The following is a 17999-nucleotide window of genomic DNA, read 5'->3' as shown; positions in this document are numbered from 1 at the left end:
AGCCCAGTTCTTAGCATTTTTAAAAAACAACTTTCTTCTTTTCCCCATGAGAGTTTTTCATAAAATTTTTCCTTCCTCCTCAATTTTGAACTGTCTCATTCTCTTTACATGGAAAATTCACCAAGAGCAGTGAGTGGTTCCTTCTCTCTTCTCAGCGGGGAGGGGGGCTGGCAACTTTCTACCAGGGCTCTATTAAATACCTGCCTTTAAGCACTCTGCTTGCTAAGCACTTTACAAATATTATCCCATTTGATTCTCAGAACAAACTCTGAAAGGTAAGATCTATCACTATCCCCCTTTTACACGGGAAGACACTGAAGAAAGCAGAAGTGAAATGACTTGCTAAGGGGTTACACATCTAATTAAGTGCCTGAAACCAGATTTACACTCAGGTCTTCTTGACCTCTGGGCCCTGGATCGCATGACTGCCCCGTTCTGCTCTCTGATTCCTGACATGCCCTGGTCCTCTACCTTTGGTTGGCTTTAACAGTCAAATTCTCTTCTGAGTGAACTGAAGTGTGCTTGTCTGGCATCTCTGTCCATTGTTCTACTTTTCCCTCACAGACAAATCTAATTTCTCTTTTGTGCTAGAAGATAACCATTATTTTCTCACTCCATTCTTCAGCCTCTGTGCAGTCCCCTCAGTACTTTGGTTTATCTCCTTGGGATTTGATTCAGCTCATCATTGTCCTTCCTAAAATGTGGTGCCTGGCACTAAGCACAGTGTTCCCAGTGAGATCTGACATGTTTGCTTACCTTAAAATGTTTATTTAGGCTGACCAAGTGGCAGCTGTTAATACTTTCCAAAGATTCGAACACTGTTGGTATCTTTCTCATGCTACTTCGCCCAAACTAAAATGTTCTCTATACAATCCTGCTCTTGGTCCTTAAAGATTGTTTTGTATTGCATGGCAGATATCTGGTCCTTGGGCCATAACGGCGATAGAGCTGGCTCTAAAGGAGAACCTCCTCATTCGGGAGCTGCACCCCATGAAGGTGTTATTCCTCATTCCAAAGAACAATCCGCCAACCGCTGGAAGGCAACTACAGCAAGCCCCTCAAAGAGTTTGTGGAGGCCTGTCTGAACAAGGAGCCGAGCTTGTAAGTCTTACGAAGAGCTCCAAGCAGGGGGTGACGGGGTTCATGACACTAGTTTGTTTTGTTTTTACGTTGCGGGGAGAACTTTAGTATGGAAATATTCTATTAGAAAAAACATTAGGTGTTGTGGTCCAACACATTGCTAAACGACATATAGAATCAGGAAGAATTCACATGCCAACTGTGAAAACTGGTCATAACAGGGGTGCACAGGAGTTGGTGTGTCAACCACAGGAGTATCTTGATTATCATAGAAAAAGAGCACACACAAACTTCTTGGAGTTTTGCCCCAAAAGGCTTTAAATTTGAAATCAGAAAAAAATAGCTTGAGGTAAATTTTCCATTCTTCAGTCTTGTTGCCAAGCACATTAAATACCCTATAATGGAAGACTTGATCTGAATATAAAATTTAAGCCTAAAGGTCTTTCTATCTCAGAATTTCTGAATAAAAGAAATATGATTTCAGTTCTAGTCATATTATAACTTGGAATATGGTTCCTGCCTTCTTGTAAATATACACCCATTTAAAAAATCTTAATTGTAAACACCACCCCATATCTTTGCCAATCTTAGCCTAGATTGATTGCCTTCACACTTCCAGAAAAATCTATCGTGTTCCTGTTCCTGTGATTGAGAAACTTGAACCCTTTACTGTTTTTGAATCACAGGAATAGGTGAGGAAACTAAGAGAAGTTAAATGACTTACCCAAGGTCTACATTTGATAGCAAATTTGAAAGCTGGGATTTGAACCCAGGCCCTCTGCCTCTAAATCAGTGCTCTTTTCCACTACCCTCTGCTGCTTATGGTCCCCTATAACAAGAGGAAATTCAAAGTACATCAAGGTTAGGAGGTAAGATTACTATTGTCCTTTTTTAAAAGGGTGGGGCCCTTTTTTATAGGACAGCAAAGTTTCAAACCTGTGAACTTGATCCTTGATAGCCATCCTTTATGTTATGGAAAGCATTGCTGTTTTTAGATTTTCAGACACATCCTTGTCAACTATTTTATTTTAATTAGTGGCAGGTTAGAAACAACTATCAGTTCTGATACATATTTTCCTTCCGTTTCTGTCTTTGCTGCTGTTACCAGTTTAAACCTTGTCACATACCCATTTTGTTCCCTAGCCAATTGGTGACTGACTTCTACACATGTCATTTCTTTATAGTTGTTTTGCCTTTTAAGGCCTATGCATCCAGGTTCTCCTTACCTGATCCTGATGATGCTTTTTCTCTCCTGGATTCCGATTCCCAATTTGAGACTGGAAGACGATTTCATTTAAAATAGAAAATCCTAAAGAAAATATTAGTTTATCGAGAGCAAATTGTGATGTATTAACAATGTTTTGGCAATGTCGATGGCAAATGAGAAAACTAGTCACCAATTGAGTTTTTATGTACCTTGTGTTCAGTTTCAACTTGGCTTGAAACAGGAAAGAAAAAACCACCTTGAAAATAAATGCCCCTCGGAAGGGTGGGTGTGTTTCAGTTCTTCCCTCTTCTCTTTTTCTGCCCTTTTCCTCCTCTTTCCCTCCATTTACATTTAATTAGAGGTGGGAAAGCCACAGAAACACTTGATGATGACATAGGTTTGGCTTAGCTTCTGCTCCAAATTAGGTTAGATCCATGAGGCTGGTATTTTAGGTGGAGTTGAGGTTGACAAGATAGGATGGCAGGATTTAGAGCTGCGAGAGCTCCTCGTCCTAAGCCAGTCTGTCCCCCTGTTTTTATAGATGAGGAAAATGAGGTCTAAGAGAGGTTCTGTGGACCTGTCTGTAGAGCATCAGTCATGAGTAGCAGAGCTAGGTCCCTCTGACTCCGAAAAAGCAGACCCTGTTTCTGTGTTACACGTGCTCCTTCCACTTAGTAGTCCTGAGTTTTCTAGCTGTTAGTTGTAAAATGGAGCTTATTTTCATCTTCTCATTGACTATTTTTTAAGGTGTTAAAGCATGGATCATATCACTGTACTAGGGTGTTGTCACGACTCACTGAGGGGATAGTGAGTTAACAGATTTGATAAAGCCAGAAAACTAAAATGTCTCTTGTTCTGTGAATGTACAATAAATTGTTTAGTTCCAGGACCATATCAGTCTTATATGATGGACATTCTCTTTGTTGGGTTGCAGGATAGTAGTTGTAGATACTAATTGATTTGACCCTCCTGTAAATTAAAACGCACACACCCCAGATATAGATAATCACTAATATAGCTATTGCTACCTAGTCTATACTCATAAAGGGAATCAGAAGGAAGGTAAGGGAACTTAGAAACATGATGTGGGGGGCAGCTAGATGGCGCAGTGGTTAAAGCATCGGCCCTGGATTCAGGAGTACCTGAGTTCAAATCCGGCCTCAGACACTTGACACTTACTAGCTGTGTGACCCTGGGCAAGTCACTTAACCCTCATTGCCTGCAAAAAAAAAAAAAGAAACATGATGTGAGGGCATTAGGGAATGAGTTAGAAGTGAGAGGACATCTGATATTGCCAAGTGTGTCTGCAGATCCTTTCTTTTTCACAAGTCTGAGTAATAATGGGGCAGCTAGATGGTGCAGTGGATAGAGCACTGGCCCTGGAATCAGGAGGACCTGAGTTCAAATCTGGCCTCAGACGATTGACACTTACTGGCTGTGTGACCCTGGGCAAGTCACTTAACCCTCATTGCCTCACCCCCCCCCCCCAAAAAAAAAAGACTGAGTAATATGACCACTCTCATTAAGTATGTTATTTGTTCTAAGAGAAGAGTTTTGATCGTACCTCAATCGTAGTTGCTGTATTTCTACCTGGTGGTTTCGGCTTTCATTTTATCCCTCCCTATAATTGGTACCCATTGTCGTCTCTTAAGTGGCAAAAGCAGTTGGCAGGCCTTGGCCTGTTAGCCTCTGGGTCATGGCTGTTGCTCTGCCAAAAGCATGAAACAATTCTTGACTTATGTAACTTATTAGGGATACCAGAATGTGAGTGACGATTGGAGGTTGGATAGAGAAGTTACTTAGTTAAATGGTCTCGAATTATCGAGGTTCAAAACATGGCGAATTACTGAATTTCTAAATAAAAGGCACTGGCAAATGAATGAATTTGTCAAACACAATGAATGATGGTTGCAGGTTGCTATTTAATATCCTTTAATCATATTAGAGGCAGTTCATAATTGTTCCTACGGAGCAAAGCTGGGCATAGAATGTGAAGGAAACAGCTGTCTTTTTTCTTGTCAGTATTTGCAGTGCTACACAGATTCCCTCTGGACACTTCCTACCCTAGACCACACAATGTCGGATGGATTTCTTTTTGGAAGACACTCCAAAAGAGAGAACATGTTCCTAAAAATTGAGCCATGATGGCCTTTTGATAATAACAAAAAGAGATAACATGATAATTGAAATAAACCTGTACAACTTATACTTGGCGTGGGCCATATATAGCATTACATATCAAAGGATCATGTATATAAGTTTCATTGGTGTACATGGTGTATTTTCCCAGTTGAATTTTAGCTCCTCTTTTGACTTTTTTTTTTTTTTTTTTGGTGGGGCAATGAGGGTTAAGTGACTTGCCCAGGGTCACACAGCTCATAAGTGTCAAGTGTTTGAGGTCCAATTTGAACTCAGGTCCTCCTGAATCCAAGGCCAGTGCTTTATCCACTGCACCACCAAGCTACCCCATAGCTCCTCTTTTTATTGTCTTTGTGCCTCCAGTGTAGTACCTCCTGTCACATAGTAGGTTCAAAACAAATGTTGGTTGGATTGGATGCATATCAAGGTAAGGGCAATGTGGAGAAAGATAATGGAGGGCACCTTCCTGTGGGCTCAGCTGGAAAGTCTAGTTTGTTAGAAATGTCATCATTGGAAGCACTGAGGAGGGAGGGGTTCTGGAGGTACCTTCAAGTAGAAGGAAGTGAACATCATCTTATTGACTTTTGTTTTTTCAAGAGACCTACAGCAAAGGAGTTGTTGAAACACAAATTTATAATCAGGAATGCAAAGAAAACGTCTTACTTGACCGAGCTCATTGACAGGTACAAGAGATGGAAGGGCTGAGCAGAGCCAGGATGACTCCAGTTCAGAAGATTCAGAGTGTGGTATCTTCCATCTGTTAACTATTTCATCGTCCAACAATAAAGAATATGTTTGTTCTTTCTTTCTCCTTTTCTCTCGGCTGTCACTTTTCCTCTGGTATTCACTGTCCCTAAATGGGCTTTAGATAGCAGAGAGCTGGTCTTCCAAGCCTTCGTTTGAGTGTTTCAGTTTAGGCAGGAAGCTTAAGGAAGGGAAAGAAGTTTAACTATGAAGTACATTTGTTTCCCTTGGCTTTTCTGAAAGAAATGTTTTGATGTTTCAAGTCAAAGGAAAATGAAAAAATGAATGAATCTGATACATTCTTTGGATATAAAACCAGGGATGTTCCAAAATGTAATGAGCTGAATGTAGGTTGGAGGATCAGGAAGGAAATTGATGTGTGTGATAACATCAGAATATACGTTTCTCTTTAGAGAAAGAGAGAAGGCATTAGGCTGTAGTAAAAACTGATAAAGCCTTATGTGTAAAGTCACTGGGTGATAAGCACCAGAACTTGAAAGAATGAATGTGCATGCATCAAGAGAGCTGATTGATGCCCTTAAAAACTAAGAAGTGAAACTCCTGCCTGATGTGTCTTTATGCCTTTATCCAGATAAAAAGGTCATTGTGATTACCTGACACCACAAATCCCTGTGAATTTTAGCAAATGGCTACATCTTTTTCTTATTATATGTTCACTAAGATCTGACTATCTTCCATGTGTAAATTCATATGTAGCTGCTGCCAAATATGTCCCTTTTTCTATGAACATTGGTAATGGAAATGCTCAGCTTTGTGGTGGGTGGGTCACTAGAATGCTTTGGCTCCTTTTCTCACAGTTCTTTTGGCTGAATACATGAGCAAATATAAGTTAGTGAACAGGTTTACTTGGCTTTATACACTTTTTGGGTGCCTTTAGCTTATAGTAAAAATTGTGTTAAGTGATCAGACTCAGAAGACTTTCCTTGCTTGAGTTGGCCACAGTGCTAATCATCCTTCTACCGTTCATATAATCAGAGAATCACAGAGCAGAAAATGTCACTTCAATTAACTTTATGAATTTTTGGCAGTAAATGTACCAGATTGAAATGATGCCTTTGTTAAGATTCCTTTTTAGAACATGTTAATGTTCTGTTAACCCCCTGATTGCATGAATGAAACTTCCGAGAATAAAATTGTTCATCTTTAACTGGTTCTCTTTCTTGAAAATACTGGTGTGATGTCTCCTTTAAAATACTGTTTAATTTTTTATTCATAACTGCTTCTTTAAGCTTCCATGCCATCTTAGCTAATGAGGTTAGAAAGACAAGCCTGAAGTAACCTCTTAAGCTCCCCATAGCCTTAGCCAGATAATAGACTTTGTATAATTAAGACAGAAAATAACAGTGACCATTTAAGGACCAAATAACTGGAAAGGACTTTTAGCTCTGAAGTCTCAGAGTCCTGAGAGAATTCAATTAGTGAGAAAGGAACACTAAAATGAATGGGGTTAAGACCAGAGATTTAGATTAGCTTAAAACTGGAAATGATTAAGATTTATGAGAGAAGTATTAAGGTGTACCTGGTGGTTTGATCTCTTAAAAATCTTACTTTTAAGGATATATTTTTTATTTAAAAACAACAACATAATTTTTCTGGATTTCAGTTTATGTGACCTGAACTTTGTCATTCAGAACACAGGAGACCGCTGTGATGTGATAACAGCTTGTCTTGTTTGTAGGCAAAGTACCGAAAGGAAGAGATATCTCTTTTGATTTATGGACTTGGGGATCCTAAGATAGAAAATTATGGCATGTTAGCTTTGCTCCGTGTCTAGCAAGTGATGGCCACTTCATTTTTCTAAGCAGTGGCCTCTTTTTCTGCTGTAAATGAGAAAGTGCAATGTTTTCAGTTTGGCTCATAAAATCACAAGGATTCCATTGCTCCGTGGGTGAGGTGGGGGGGGGGTGCTGCCCTGCTGGTTGTCCAGAACTCAGTTCTGTGGCACAACTAGCAAGTATACTGCCAGATGCCCAGTTAAAACAGACCCACTACAAGTTTTGGTGAGCCTGACTTCAGTAGACCACCAGGATGTGGAGTTTGCCCTTGATGGCTTAAATGCTCTGTCTACTCTTGATTTGTGTCTCTAGCCCCTTTCATCCTCCATCCTGTTTTATTGAATTGAGTCCTTTCAGTGTTAATATTACTTAGTGACGGATAGACTTCTGAATTTTTGTTTTAAGAGAAACAGATGGGTCAGGCATCAGGCGGCAGTGACTCAGGAGACTGGATCTTCACAATCAGAGAAAAAGATCCTAAGAACCTGGAGAATGAGCCGTTCAAGCCACAGGAACTGGAAGAAATAAGGTAGAATTTAATTACCTAAATTATATTATATATAGAATTATTTAAACACAATGTTTTAAATATAAATTAAATATTTAGATATAAATAGAACCTGATGATTAAATATAAATAGGTTTTAATGATCGTTTGCTAGGTACCTTTTCAGTTTTGAACACTGGACAGGTATATATCTTATCTCACTGGACATGAGTTTTGGTGTTAAATTGAAAAAATTTGGGAACAGACTGTGGAAGCCTAAAAGATGACTCAAGGAATTGGTTTGTCAGTTGGTAATGACTTAATGTTGATGGATCTAAAAATTCTTACTTAAGCTTAGAACTGGTCAAGTACCAAAGAGGTTAAATTCAGATAGCTAAAAGCCTAGAGGACCTGGCTTGATTGTCTTGTTAGGGAGAGGGTTAGAGCAAAGATTCAAACCACAGCCTCTGTTTTCAGGTATAGCACTGTTCCCAGATTACCACCAGGGTTATGTGCAAAGAATTGATTTTACCCATGAGTTGGTAGACTCCTGGATTGAGAAGGGACCTTAAAGGTCATCTATTCTCAACTCTTATTCATTACTCCATGAATTAGTTCTTTAGCATTCATACCAACTGTTCATTCATAATATGTCTAGTCAGTGGGTGCTTATGTCCCCTGGTATTCCATTCCATTTTTTGGACAGCTAATGATCAGGAAGTTCTTACTTCTATGAGGGAGGAGTGGGGATTGTGTTCACTCCACATAATTTCCAACTATTGGTACTGTTGATGCCCTGTCAGGGCCCAAACAAGAGACAGGTCTTACTGCTCTTCCTGAAGACAACTGTCCTACTCCCTTACGCCTTATATCTGTATTCCTTCCCATTGCCTTTGTTTAACACTATTGTCTCTTCCCACTTTTTATTGCTACTACACTAGCTGTAGCTTTTCCAGTACATATCCAAACTAATGGTTAGCCTAGTCATGGTCTTACAATTCTGCTTTTATAAAGACCTGAATCATTTATAATTAGCTTAGTAGTTGTTTATGTGTACAAGTAGGTATTGCTGTAGTGTTATTAGATATTTTCTCTAAGAAAAGCTTTAAATATCCCCACTCCCATCCTGATTACAGTGTTTAATTTAAAATTTTCTCCATAAGTAATTTAACAATAAAATTCATCCAGCTTCTTTATGGAATGGATATGAACCAGGGATTATTATGAATCAAAATAATAAGATTTTGTTGTACTTTCTGCCACATGTGGCGGAAGAAACAATTGTAAGTTGTCATAGACTGTCCTAATAGCTTGTTATTTCTTTTCTTTAAATTATCTTTCCTTTGTTGGTCTTTACTCTTTAGAGTGAAAAAAACTCCCTTCGGCCCCCCCTGTCCCTCACCCCGTAACATAATGGAATTAGTGTTGTGTTTTGGTTTGTTTTAAACAAATATATTACTTCTTTTGAACCAAGTGACCAAAGTTTTGAAAAGTAGTAAAATTTTGTTAAGTCAGAACAAATTGACTCAAATTTATGTTCATGATTATTATTGTTTTATAGGGTGAAAGATATCAACAAAGGAGGCCTTTGTCTCAATGCTTATCTACAGTCATTTCTCCTCTATTTGCAGCAGTTAAGGATTGCTGTATTGTCAGCATTATTATTTTACAGATTGCTCTTACTGTGTGGTGTTGGTGATGTCAGGAGAGGGTAAATGGGAGGGAATAGATGCTGTCCAAACAGGTTCAGAAACCTCGGGGTGTATCTGACACGTAAAGGTTACTTTTAGGTACTAATGAGTGGCTTAGTGTCATATTCTGAGAAAATCTCTCCCTTCCCATACCTGTCTTCACATGCTTCTTCCCCTTCCCCACAACCAATGGGGCTGTGGCCACTTTTTCACCCCTTTGAAGGCTGAGGGTTGGTCACAGTGGTGTCTTGTTGTCTTGTTTCTGGGTGGGGATGGTAGTGAACACTGGTTACTTTTTTTTTTTAAGTATTTAATTTATTCTGAACCTTAAATGAAACAAACATTTCCATAATGCAGTAGAATACTATTAGAGACTAATTCCTTCCCTCTCCCCTCCCCAAGACCATAGACAATCTGATAAGGGCCATCCCTGGATGATCATGTAAAACATCACCATACTTGTCACTTTGTACAGAGCAAACTTAATCATTTAAAAAAAAAAAGTAAGATGTGAAAAATACTAAAAGTATGTGGATCTCTGCATCATGGGTCTTGATTTCAATTTGAGTTGTAACTCTTTTACCCTCTAAAGTATAATCTTAGTTCAACCCACTTGAGTTTTGACTCAGGCATCTTGTCATCAGAAAAGCAGCAGGGCCCCCTGATACTTTTAGTCCTTTGATCTCTTTCCTTTATCTAACAGCTGTTGTCCAGCTTCAAGTGTTTTTTCTCCTAACCACTTAGAGCGTTCCCAATAAAAGAATGGGAGCACGAGAGCAGCGTCTTAGGAGTCAGATGGCCTTGTCTTTTCTCTCCTTTCTGCCCTGCTTCTCTGGTCACATTTTCCTGTTCCTTACCTTAGGACTATCACCTGCCTCAGGGCATTGTTGATATCAGCGCATTAGTGATCTTTCCAGGAAAGGACCCCATAAGTACTAGGAGAATGCTCCTTAACCATTACTTGGAAAGCAGAAAAGATTCTGGCCTGGACCAAGCCATGCCCACATTCAACAGTTAATTTTCTGTTTCTGTTAAGTTCTGTTTTCAAAGCCCTTTCAGAGATATTATCTTATGTAATTTCCACACCTCTTTTGAGGTAGGAGGGGCAGGTAGGAACATCCTCTAAGACTCCTTAAGGTCTGCTTTCTTTAAAGGCAATTTTTAGTCCTGCCGTTCTCTTCTTCTAGACCTTTGAGGACACGCTCTACTCCTTCATCAGAATTCCAAATCCATATGTCTCATGATGTCTCATCTAGTCACCCTGACTTCTCCCTCTAACAGAACTAGGGCGTGTGGAGTAGTAGGGTGCAGGCTGTGGTTAGAGTGTCACAGAAATGGGAACAGTCACAGGCTTCAGAGCTAGATGGTGTCTTAGATGCCAATGCCCCACTTTCCTTCCTTTTGTAGTTAAGGAGACCAAGGCATACGATTTGACCCCCAAAGAAACAATGATGAAGAGTTCAGAGAATGACTGATGAATCCATGGAGGGCAAAGTCAGAGAACAGAAAAGCAAAATAAACAATGACTAGAAGTGACACTGTCATTAAAAGGACCCAGCCGGGCCCAGAGAAGAGGGTGGGGAGGAATATTCTTACACAGATGCAGAGAGAGAGCCATCCGTCTGGGTAGTGCTTTTGCTGGAGTTTTGTGTTGTGTTTTTCAATCTGTGTTCCAAGCGATGGTTTGCCAGGGGAGGAGAAGCGAAAGGGAGAGATTTGGGCATGAAGGCTATGTAAGGAAAAATAATCATGATGAAAGAAACGTATGCCATTAACTTGAGTAAAGTATGTTCTTCCAATGTAAGATACATGAGTAATATTAAGTACTACTGTTCAGCATTGCTTCCAACGTGTTCTCTAGACACCTGGGGAAAGCATTCCCCCACCTCTCCTCGTTTGGGACAAACCACATAGGATCAAGGACCACTTAGACATCAGGTATAAAGCTGGAACACAGCCCAGGAGATGCATAGATTGAACTCAGCACTGTGCCCATATGTTCGTATTACTTCTTACGAGCAGTTCCCTTGCTAATATATATATTTTATTGGTTTTTAAGTTGAAAGAGAAAAGCCAGGCAAGTGGAGGCAACATGGGATCCATTGAAGAACTGAGAGGTGCAATTTACCTGGCAGAAGAAGCATGTCCCGGGATCTCGGACACCATGGTGTCTCAGCTTGTACAGAGGCTTCAAAGGTAACCAACTCCTCAGTTTCCATGGGAAATGTTCCCCTTGGAGATGAGCCTGAGCTTGTGTTGGGAAGTAGTGGTGCTGTGTGTATTTACTGTTCTTAAATGTTTTTTCAATTTTAATTTATTTTTTTTATTTTTAGTGAGGCAGTTGGGTTTAAGTGACTTGCCCAGGGTCACACAGCTAGTAAGTGTTAAGTGTCTGAGGCCGGATTTGAACTCAGGTCCTCCTGAATCCAGGGCCAGTGCTCTATCCACTGCGCCACCTAGCTGCCCCTTAAATGTTTTTTTAAACTCTGGTCCTGAAGAGGCTTCCAAAAGGGACCAGCCTTACTTCCTGTAAGATCCCAATGGTAAAGCCAAGCAAAGGTGGCCAAGAGCTGCACTGTCCAGAGAAGAGTAACCAAGGCCAGCACATGGGGAGAGAGCCATGGGCCCTTCTGAGAATGTCACTGCATTTTGTGCTTAGGGAGTTCTCTCCTCTCTCTCTCTCTCTCTCTCTCTCTCTCTCTCTCTCTCTCACTCTCACACACACACACACACACACACACACACACACACACCTACCTTTAAAAAAACCCATAAGATGTTTTGAGAGCATAAAGCCAAGACTAACAGCTGAAATTGGAGCAATACCTTGGTCACACAGCGTTCCATATCTGCCACTCCAGCACTGATTACCTGGCTTAAAGTCCCTCTAATGATAAAATTTTTGGCCTGATAAAGTTCATTTAAGCACCAGCACAAAGCTATTCCTTTGTGGAGGGTCGTGGGCAAATGGTGTTCTGGATGAGGATTATAAATGTAGATCTAGAACAGACACCCAGAAATCCTTTAGTTGACATAGCTCATCTTAAAAGGGAGGAAACCAAACTCTGGAGAGTTTGAGTGACTTGCCCAAAGTCACCAAGGCACCAAAGGGGCAGAGGTACGATTTGGACCTGGGCTTCTTGACTCCAAATACAGCACTGTCCACTCTGTCCATCTGCTTCCCACAGGTTGTCTCTCATTAAAGGCATTTGCTGAATATGTACTTGTAGAACTTACTGGGAATGAGATATAGAAATGCTGTTTAGAAGGTCCCTTCTGGCTCTAAGAGCTCTTGATTCCGTGATATCTATGAAGTCCGGTGACCTAGTCAGAATTCCATGCCTATCACAGTGTGGCCGCACAGTGCCTAGCCTATAGTAAAATCCTTTTTTATTTGGTTAATTATATTGTAGTTGAAGGCAGAAAGACCCAGGCTGCTGTTACATCTCAGACAGTTACTGGCTCCATGAGGCTGGTCAAATTGCTTAACATCTGCGTCTCAGTAAAACCAAGGGGCTTTAACTTCCTGACCTCTGAGGTCCTTTGCTTTCGTGATCCTATTATCAGACAGTCATGGCGTCATTTTAGGCAAAATGAGGCAAAAGTTCTGAGCTAGACCTGAAAATACTCAGATGAACTGAAGTCACATTCAGCCCAGTCCCCTTTGTAGATTGTTTCTCTTGCTCCTTTTTGTCTCAAAGAAAGAGGAGCGTTACCGCATTCTGCTTCCCATTATTGTGCATTGTGGGTTATCTCTGCCCTTTGGGGATCCGCGTTGTCTCTTTGAGGCTTGGAGCTCCTCTGCTTAACATGCTCTCTGTCATGTTGTAAATATCCACCTCCCTGTTCTAACTCGCAGCAAAGTCAGGTGAATAATTAAATCTGTTTTTCAATTATCTATGCCAATGTTCCCCTTCATTAGTGTGGCTTATTGAGAGCTGACTGTGACTAAGTAGTCATTTCCCTGAGCTTTTTGTTGCCTTGTCAATGCATGGCATAAAGAGGTTTTAAGTCAGGTGAGCCAATTTTCAGTAAGGTTTGCTTTCTCCTTTGCATCTCCTTGGACTAGAGATGGAAAGAAATGGCTAGCAAGATGGCTCCCCCAGGGGCAGCTAGGTGGTGCAGTGGATCCTCCTGGATTCAGGAGGCTCTGAGTTCAAATCCAGCCTCAGACACTTGACACTTACTAGCTGTGTGACTCTGGGCAAGTCCCCCCACCCACCCAAAAAAAAGAGAGATGACTCCTCCTCAGGGAGCAGGTGTCCTGGACCAAGCTCTCTCCCTCCATCTGTGCGAGTGCATTTTCTGGAAACTGACCACTGTAAACATTCTCTCTGATGCCCTAAGTGTTTTGGGATTTCATGTTTTGGACAGGAATTAAAGTTTGTATAATGAACTGCCTTCATTTGTCTTATGGGCCTGAAAAGTTTAATACATCTAAGCCCTACCTTTCTTCTCATCGTGAAGATAATCATTAGCAGCATGGAGAGAATCCCCAAACACTGCTGTGTTAACCTCGTGTAGAGGGGCATTTCCAGCGCTCTTCTCTTTTCCCATTTGGCCAGGATTGTGAAATTAATAGTTCTGGACCTCAGGGTCCCCGGCAACTCATGGAGATGAGAAGTTGCTGTGCAGCTTCCCATCTTTATTGGTAGAATAAGTTCCCTTGCTGGGAATTCTCTGTACCGAAGAAATCACAAATCATATAAAAAGGGGAAAAAAATGAATAGTTCTGTTGCTTACAGGCAGCAAATAGAGGGGAGGACTTGGAGTCCAGAAGACCTGAGTTCGCATTGGCTTCATACACTTACTAGCTGTGTGATCTGGGGCATGTTATTTCATATCAGTTTGCCTCAGTCTTCTCAACTGTAATATGGAGATTATAATAATAACACCTATCTGCCAGTGTTGTTGTAAAGATTAGATAATATTTGTAAAGCTCTCAGCACCGTGCTTGGAAAGGCTCTTAATAAATTCTCCCCATCAGCCTCCTTTCCTTCCTTGCCTCTTTTCCTGTCTTTCTTCCCTTGTTGACATATAGAGCTTTCTTCACATCTGATCTGTTATTGCCCTGTAAGGCCTTATTTATTTTTTTTCTTCAATGCTGATTCACGATGCTAGATCAACTGTGTCCTTAATTATCACAGGTAATTTTTGAAATGTGTTTACAAATCATAAGCAAGTGTGGAAACTTAAGCATCTTTGAGTCTTGTTTGTCCTTTATCTCAAGAATTGTTTTGTATGGCTTTTTTCCCTGTTAAGTGGGACTTTCCCCCTTCTTGTTGATAGTTAAATTACTTAGTTATTAATTCATGTTTTGTTTGAATATGGGTTTTCCTCTCTTGTTGTTACAAGGCCTTTCTACTGTAGCCTCTTTCAGTGCTGTCCAGTACAGAGGTCCCTTGGGTATAGAGCAGTTTTTTACAAAGAAAGCAGATGCAGAGATCAGAGAGACCTCATAGACCATCTAGTCCAGCCCCCTCCTCTTACAGATGAGGAAACTGAGAGGTTAAGTGATTTGTTAAAGGCCACAGAGGTGGTACCAGAGTGAGCGTTTAAACCCAATCCCCAGCTGCAAGCTTTCCACTCTTTTTTTCTAGCCTGCCTCTTCTCCACTATGGCTCTGATAGCGAGTTTTCTCTCTTTAGATGAGAAAAAAGACACTAGTCTACAGTATTCAATATTGCCAGTCTTACTCTGGGTTCATCTGGGATTTTTTTTTTTTTGGCTCCCTCTATGTGACATCAGTCAGACAGATGTTTATAGAAAACTAGGCCTTGAACATCATTCTCTGAAGTAAAAATTTTAATTTCTTTAAAAACTGAAGCATTGGGGCGGCTACGGTGGCGCAGTGGATAGAGCACCGGCCCTGGAGTTCAGGAGTACCTGAGTTCAAATCTGGCCTCCAGACACTTAACACTTACTAGCTGTGTGACCCCTGGGCAAGTCACTTAACCCCAATTGCCCTCACTAAAAAAAAAATAACAAAAAACAAAACTGAAGCATTATCACCAGTGGTGGGTGTTTTTAAAATGTATCTACACAGGGGGTTCAAAAGGGACACCCTGGACAAAAACACAGGTGTGCTGTTCCTGAGGAGCTCCAGGTGCTTTATAAGCTTGAAAATTAAGTCATTGATTTTTGAAGAAATGTCTTTAAGAGAAATAGGAAATACTCTGACGTGGAAGCTTCGTTGGAAGAGGGCTCTCTTCAATTCCCCAGCCCCTTCTGCCTTTGCTTAATGTGACTTGTGGCTCTCAGGGTCACTTTTGATGTGGCTGGTGGAACAAATTGGATAATTTGGAAAAAATACAGTGTTTTCTTCTTGTTAAAATTCACCTTTTCTTGGTCACTGCTTGGCTTGGTGAACTGTGTCAGGGAAGTGATGTCATTTTTCCTTTTTTCCCCCCAGATATTCACTGAGTGGTGGAGGAACTTCATCCCACTGAAGTATTTTTTGTTATTAGGAGTTTTTGTTTTTCCTTCTTTCTCTTTCTTTTTCTATTTTTTAAAACAAATCAAGAAGACCCTGTGGTGACTCCCATGAAGAGGTGTGTGACTGACTGCAGGGATCATCTCCCATGGCCAGAGGAGGGAGAGCTGTCCACAGAACAAACATTCCTCAATGTGCCACAGCAAGATGAAGTCTCCCAGCTGGGTGGTGTGTCAGCTCCTTAAAGCTAGTTTTATTTTGTTATTGTTGTTATTGTTGTTTTTAATTTTAACCACAGTGCATATATTCAAGAGAAGTCTCTTTTCAAAAAAAGACAAAAACAAATAAACCAACCCTGAAATGTATATTTGGGATTGTGATAAGGCAACTAAAGATATTGTGAAACCTCAGGTATCCTGCTTTAAGTTGATAACTCCCACAGGAGATGGAGAATCGCTCTGTTGGATCTGTGTACAGATTTGTATATAGTGTCATTTTGACTGAAACCCTTTCAGCGTGCATAAGAAATCACTGTGTACAAAATGGCCAAGTGCTTCTGTAGATAATATTGGTGGAGTAAATATTTGACAGGCCATAACTGAGTATATTGCCTTGCCTTTATTACTTGTACATTTTGAATGATGTGACCAGTGATTTGGGTTTGATTTGGTATCTGCAGGGTTTGCCATTGAATAATAATTATGCCCTCCTATGGACAACTCCTGTTCATACCTGAACAAATGCAGAATTTTCCTTTTTTTTTTGACCCCCATATGTCTTTTGGTACACACAGAGGTTGCTTTCATTTTTCAATGATGGTACTATTTCTCAGTGTTTTAAATTGGAACGCGGCTAGCCTCACAAAGCTTTAAATTATTTTAAGTTCTCCCCTTACCCCCAAAATAAGTATCCTCATTTCACTTTGGTTTTAAATTGTACACTGCCAATTTTGCCACCAGATGTATCATCCCTTTCAGTACTCTATTCTGTTGAACCTTGTAGTAGAATCTGAATATCATCTTTCCCACCTAAACATGTCTGAATGCTTACATGAATAAATTTTATATTACACCAGTTTTGAAAAATCTCCTTGAAATGTGACTGAGGAAAGTTGTTTCCTTCCACTATTTCCTGTCTTGTGTGTGTATGTGTATGTGTGTGTGTGTGTGTGTGTGTGTGTCTGCACGTGTGTGCATGCGCATATACCCTCAATTTTTGAAGGAAACCATACGGAAGACTACTAAAAGAACTGGCCAGTTTTAAAACACTGAATCTTATTTAGGCTCTTGCGCATTTTCTTGAAGAGATGTGGATGAATGTTGCCTGTGTTTTTGACAGATACTTGTGAGATTACTGTACTCATTTCCTTTAAAACCACAGGTCTAATTTGGACAGTCTGTCAGTCATTGTGTTTTTCCCAGTGTACACTGACTTCTTGCGGAGACTACCCTTCCAAGGGTACAAAGAAACTCTTGGTTTCCCTAGATAGGGGAGGATCATTGAATTGCTTTAGGGTTTCATTACTAAACGTCTTAACATAAAGTTGTATTGATGTTGGCTCTTTTGTTTCTCATACGTTTTAAAGAGTGTTGGGTATCTCATTGCCTGTCCTTGTGTTAAAGCTAGAAGGCAAGGAATTCCTGAACACACTTAAGTTGTATGAAAAGCTTAGGCACGTGAGGCACCTATTGACTTAGGGCACTATGTACTGTAATGATGAGGAAAAAAAGATTCCCAAATGGTTTTCAGGTGCTTGGGCATTACCTGAATGAAGGAAGTGCTGTTTTTTTAAACTCTGCCTTCAATTATAATGTGATATTAGAAACAGACCTTGGTTGAGCCATGAATTTCTGTGTGGGATACTTTTTGATTATGGGAAATAATCTAGTTGTGCCTCTGCCCTTGACAATATTACAACAGCTATTTTATCCTGACCAGCAATTCTGGGCCTATTTCAGCCTATGTTGCTGAGTCTATATGGTCATAATTAGCTTCCATGTGCCCACGTATATCCTAAATTTCCGTCGAGTTCGTTTGAAGAAGTAGGGGCCACTAAAAGAAACAAAGAGCTATTTTTCTCTGGGAGCTATGTGTTACTAGCATTGTTTTAAAGGTAAATGGAAACATGGCTGTTGTGAAAGAATTTATAAAACTATTGAAACTTAAAATGAATAAAGGACAATCACTATACTTTTCAGTGCTGAGGCCAGTCTTAAAGTAAATTTTGTTCTGAAGGGCCAGGCTTATTATTCAGGCTTGATATTAATTGTTAAATAGTCTTTAATCAATTTAAAATGATAGGTCTCCATTCTCTTCTTTTTAAGAGAACTGCTTTGAATTAGTTCACTTTGGGGAAAAACTTGGAGCATTACTGACTTTCTTTGGGGGAGCTGAGGCTTTCTATGGGTAGCAGCATTTTCTT

General features: G+C 40.3%; 1 protein-coding gene across 1 annotated transcript in view; it reads left to right on the top strand.

Moving 5' to 3' along the window:
- Nucleotides 1–17876, top strand: part of STK24 (serine/threonine kinase 24) — a 152170-nt gene extending 134294 nt beyond the window's left edge. Inside the window, 11 exon segments of the mRNA XM_043994998.1 lie at nucleotides 894–977; nucleotides 979–1032; nucleotides 1034–1101; nucleotide 3587; nucleotides 5024–5125; nucleotides 5127–5169; nucleotides 7372–7495; nucleotides 7812–7832; nucleotides 9038–9086; nucleotides 11204–11340; nucleotides 15557–17876. Coding sequence (XP_043850933.1) covers nucleotides 894–977; nucleotides 979–1032; nucleotides 1034–1101; nucleotide 3587; nucleotides 5024–5125; nucleotides 5127–5169; nucleotides 7372–7495; nucleotides 7812–7832; nucleotides 9038–9086; nucleotides 11204–11340; nucleotides 15557–15593 — 720 coding nt within the window. The 3' untranslated portion in view covers nucleotides 15594–17876.
- Nucleotides 17877–17999: the final 123 nt, after the last annotated feature.

Source organism: Dromiciops gliroides, chromosome 3 (assembly GCF_019393635.1).
Source record: "Dromiciops gliroides isolate mDroGli1 chromosome 3, mDroGli1.pri, whole genome shotgun sequence".
Taxonomy (NCBI): Eukaryota; Metazoa; Chordata; class Mammalia; order Microbiotheria; family Microbiotheriidae; genus Dromiciops; species Dromiciops gliroides.
Note: the sequence above shows the minus strand (reverse complement) of the source record. Positions and strands in the feature narration are given on the sequence as shown.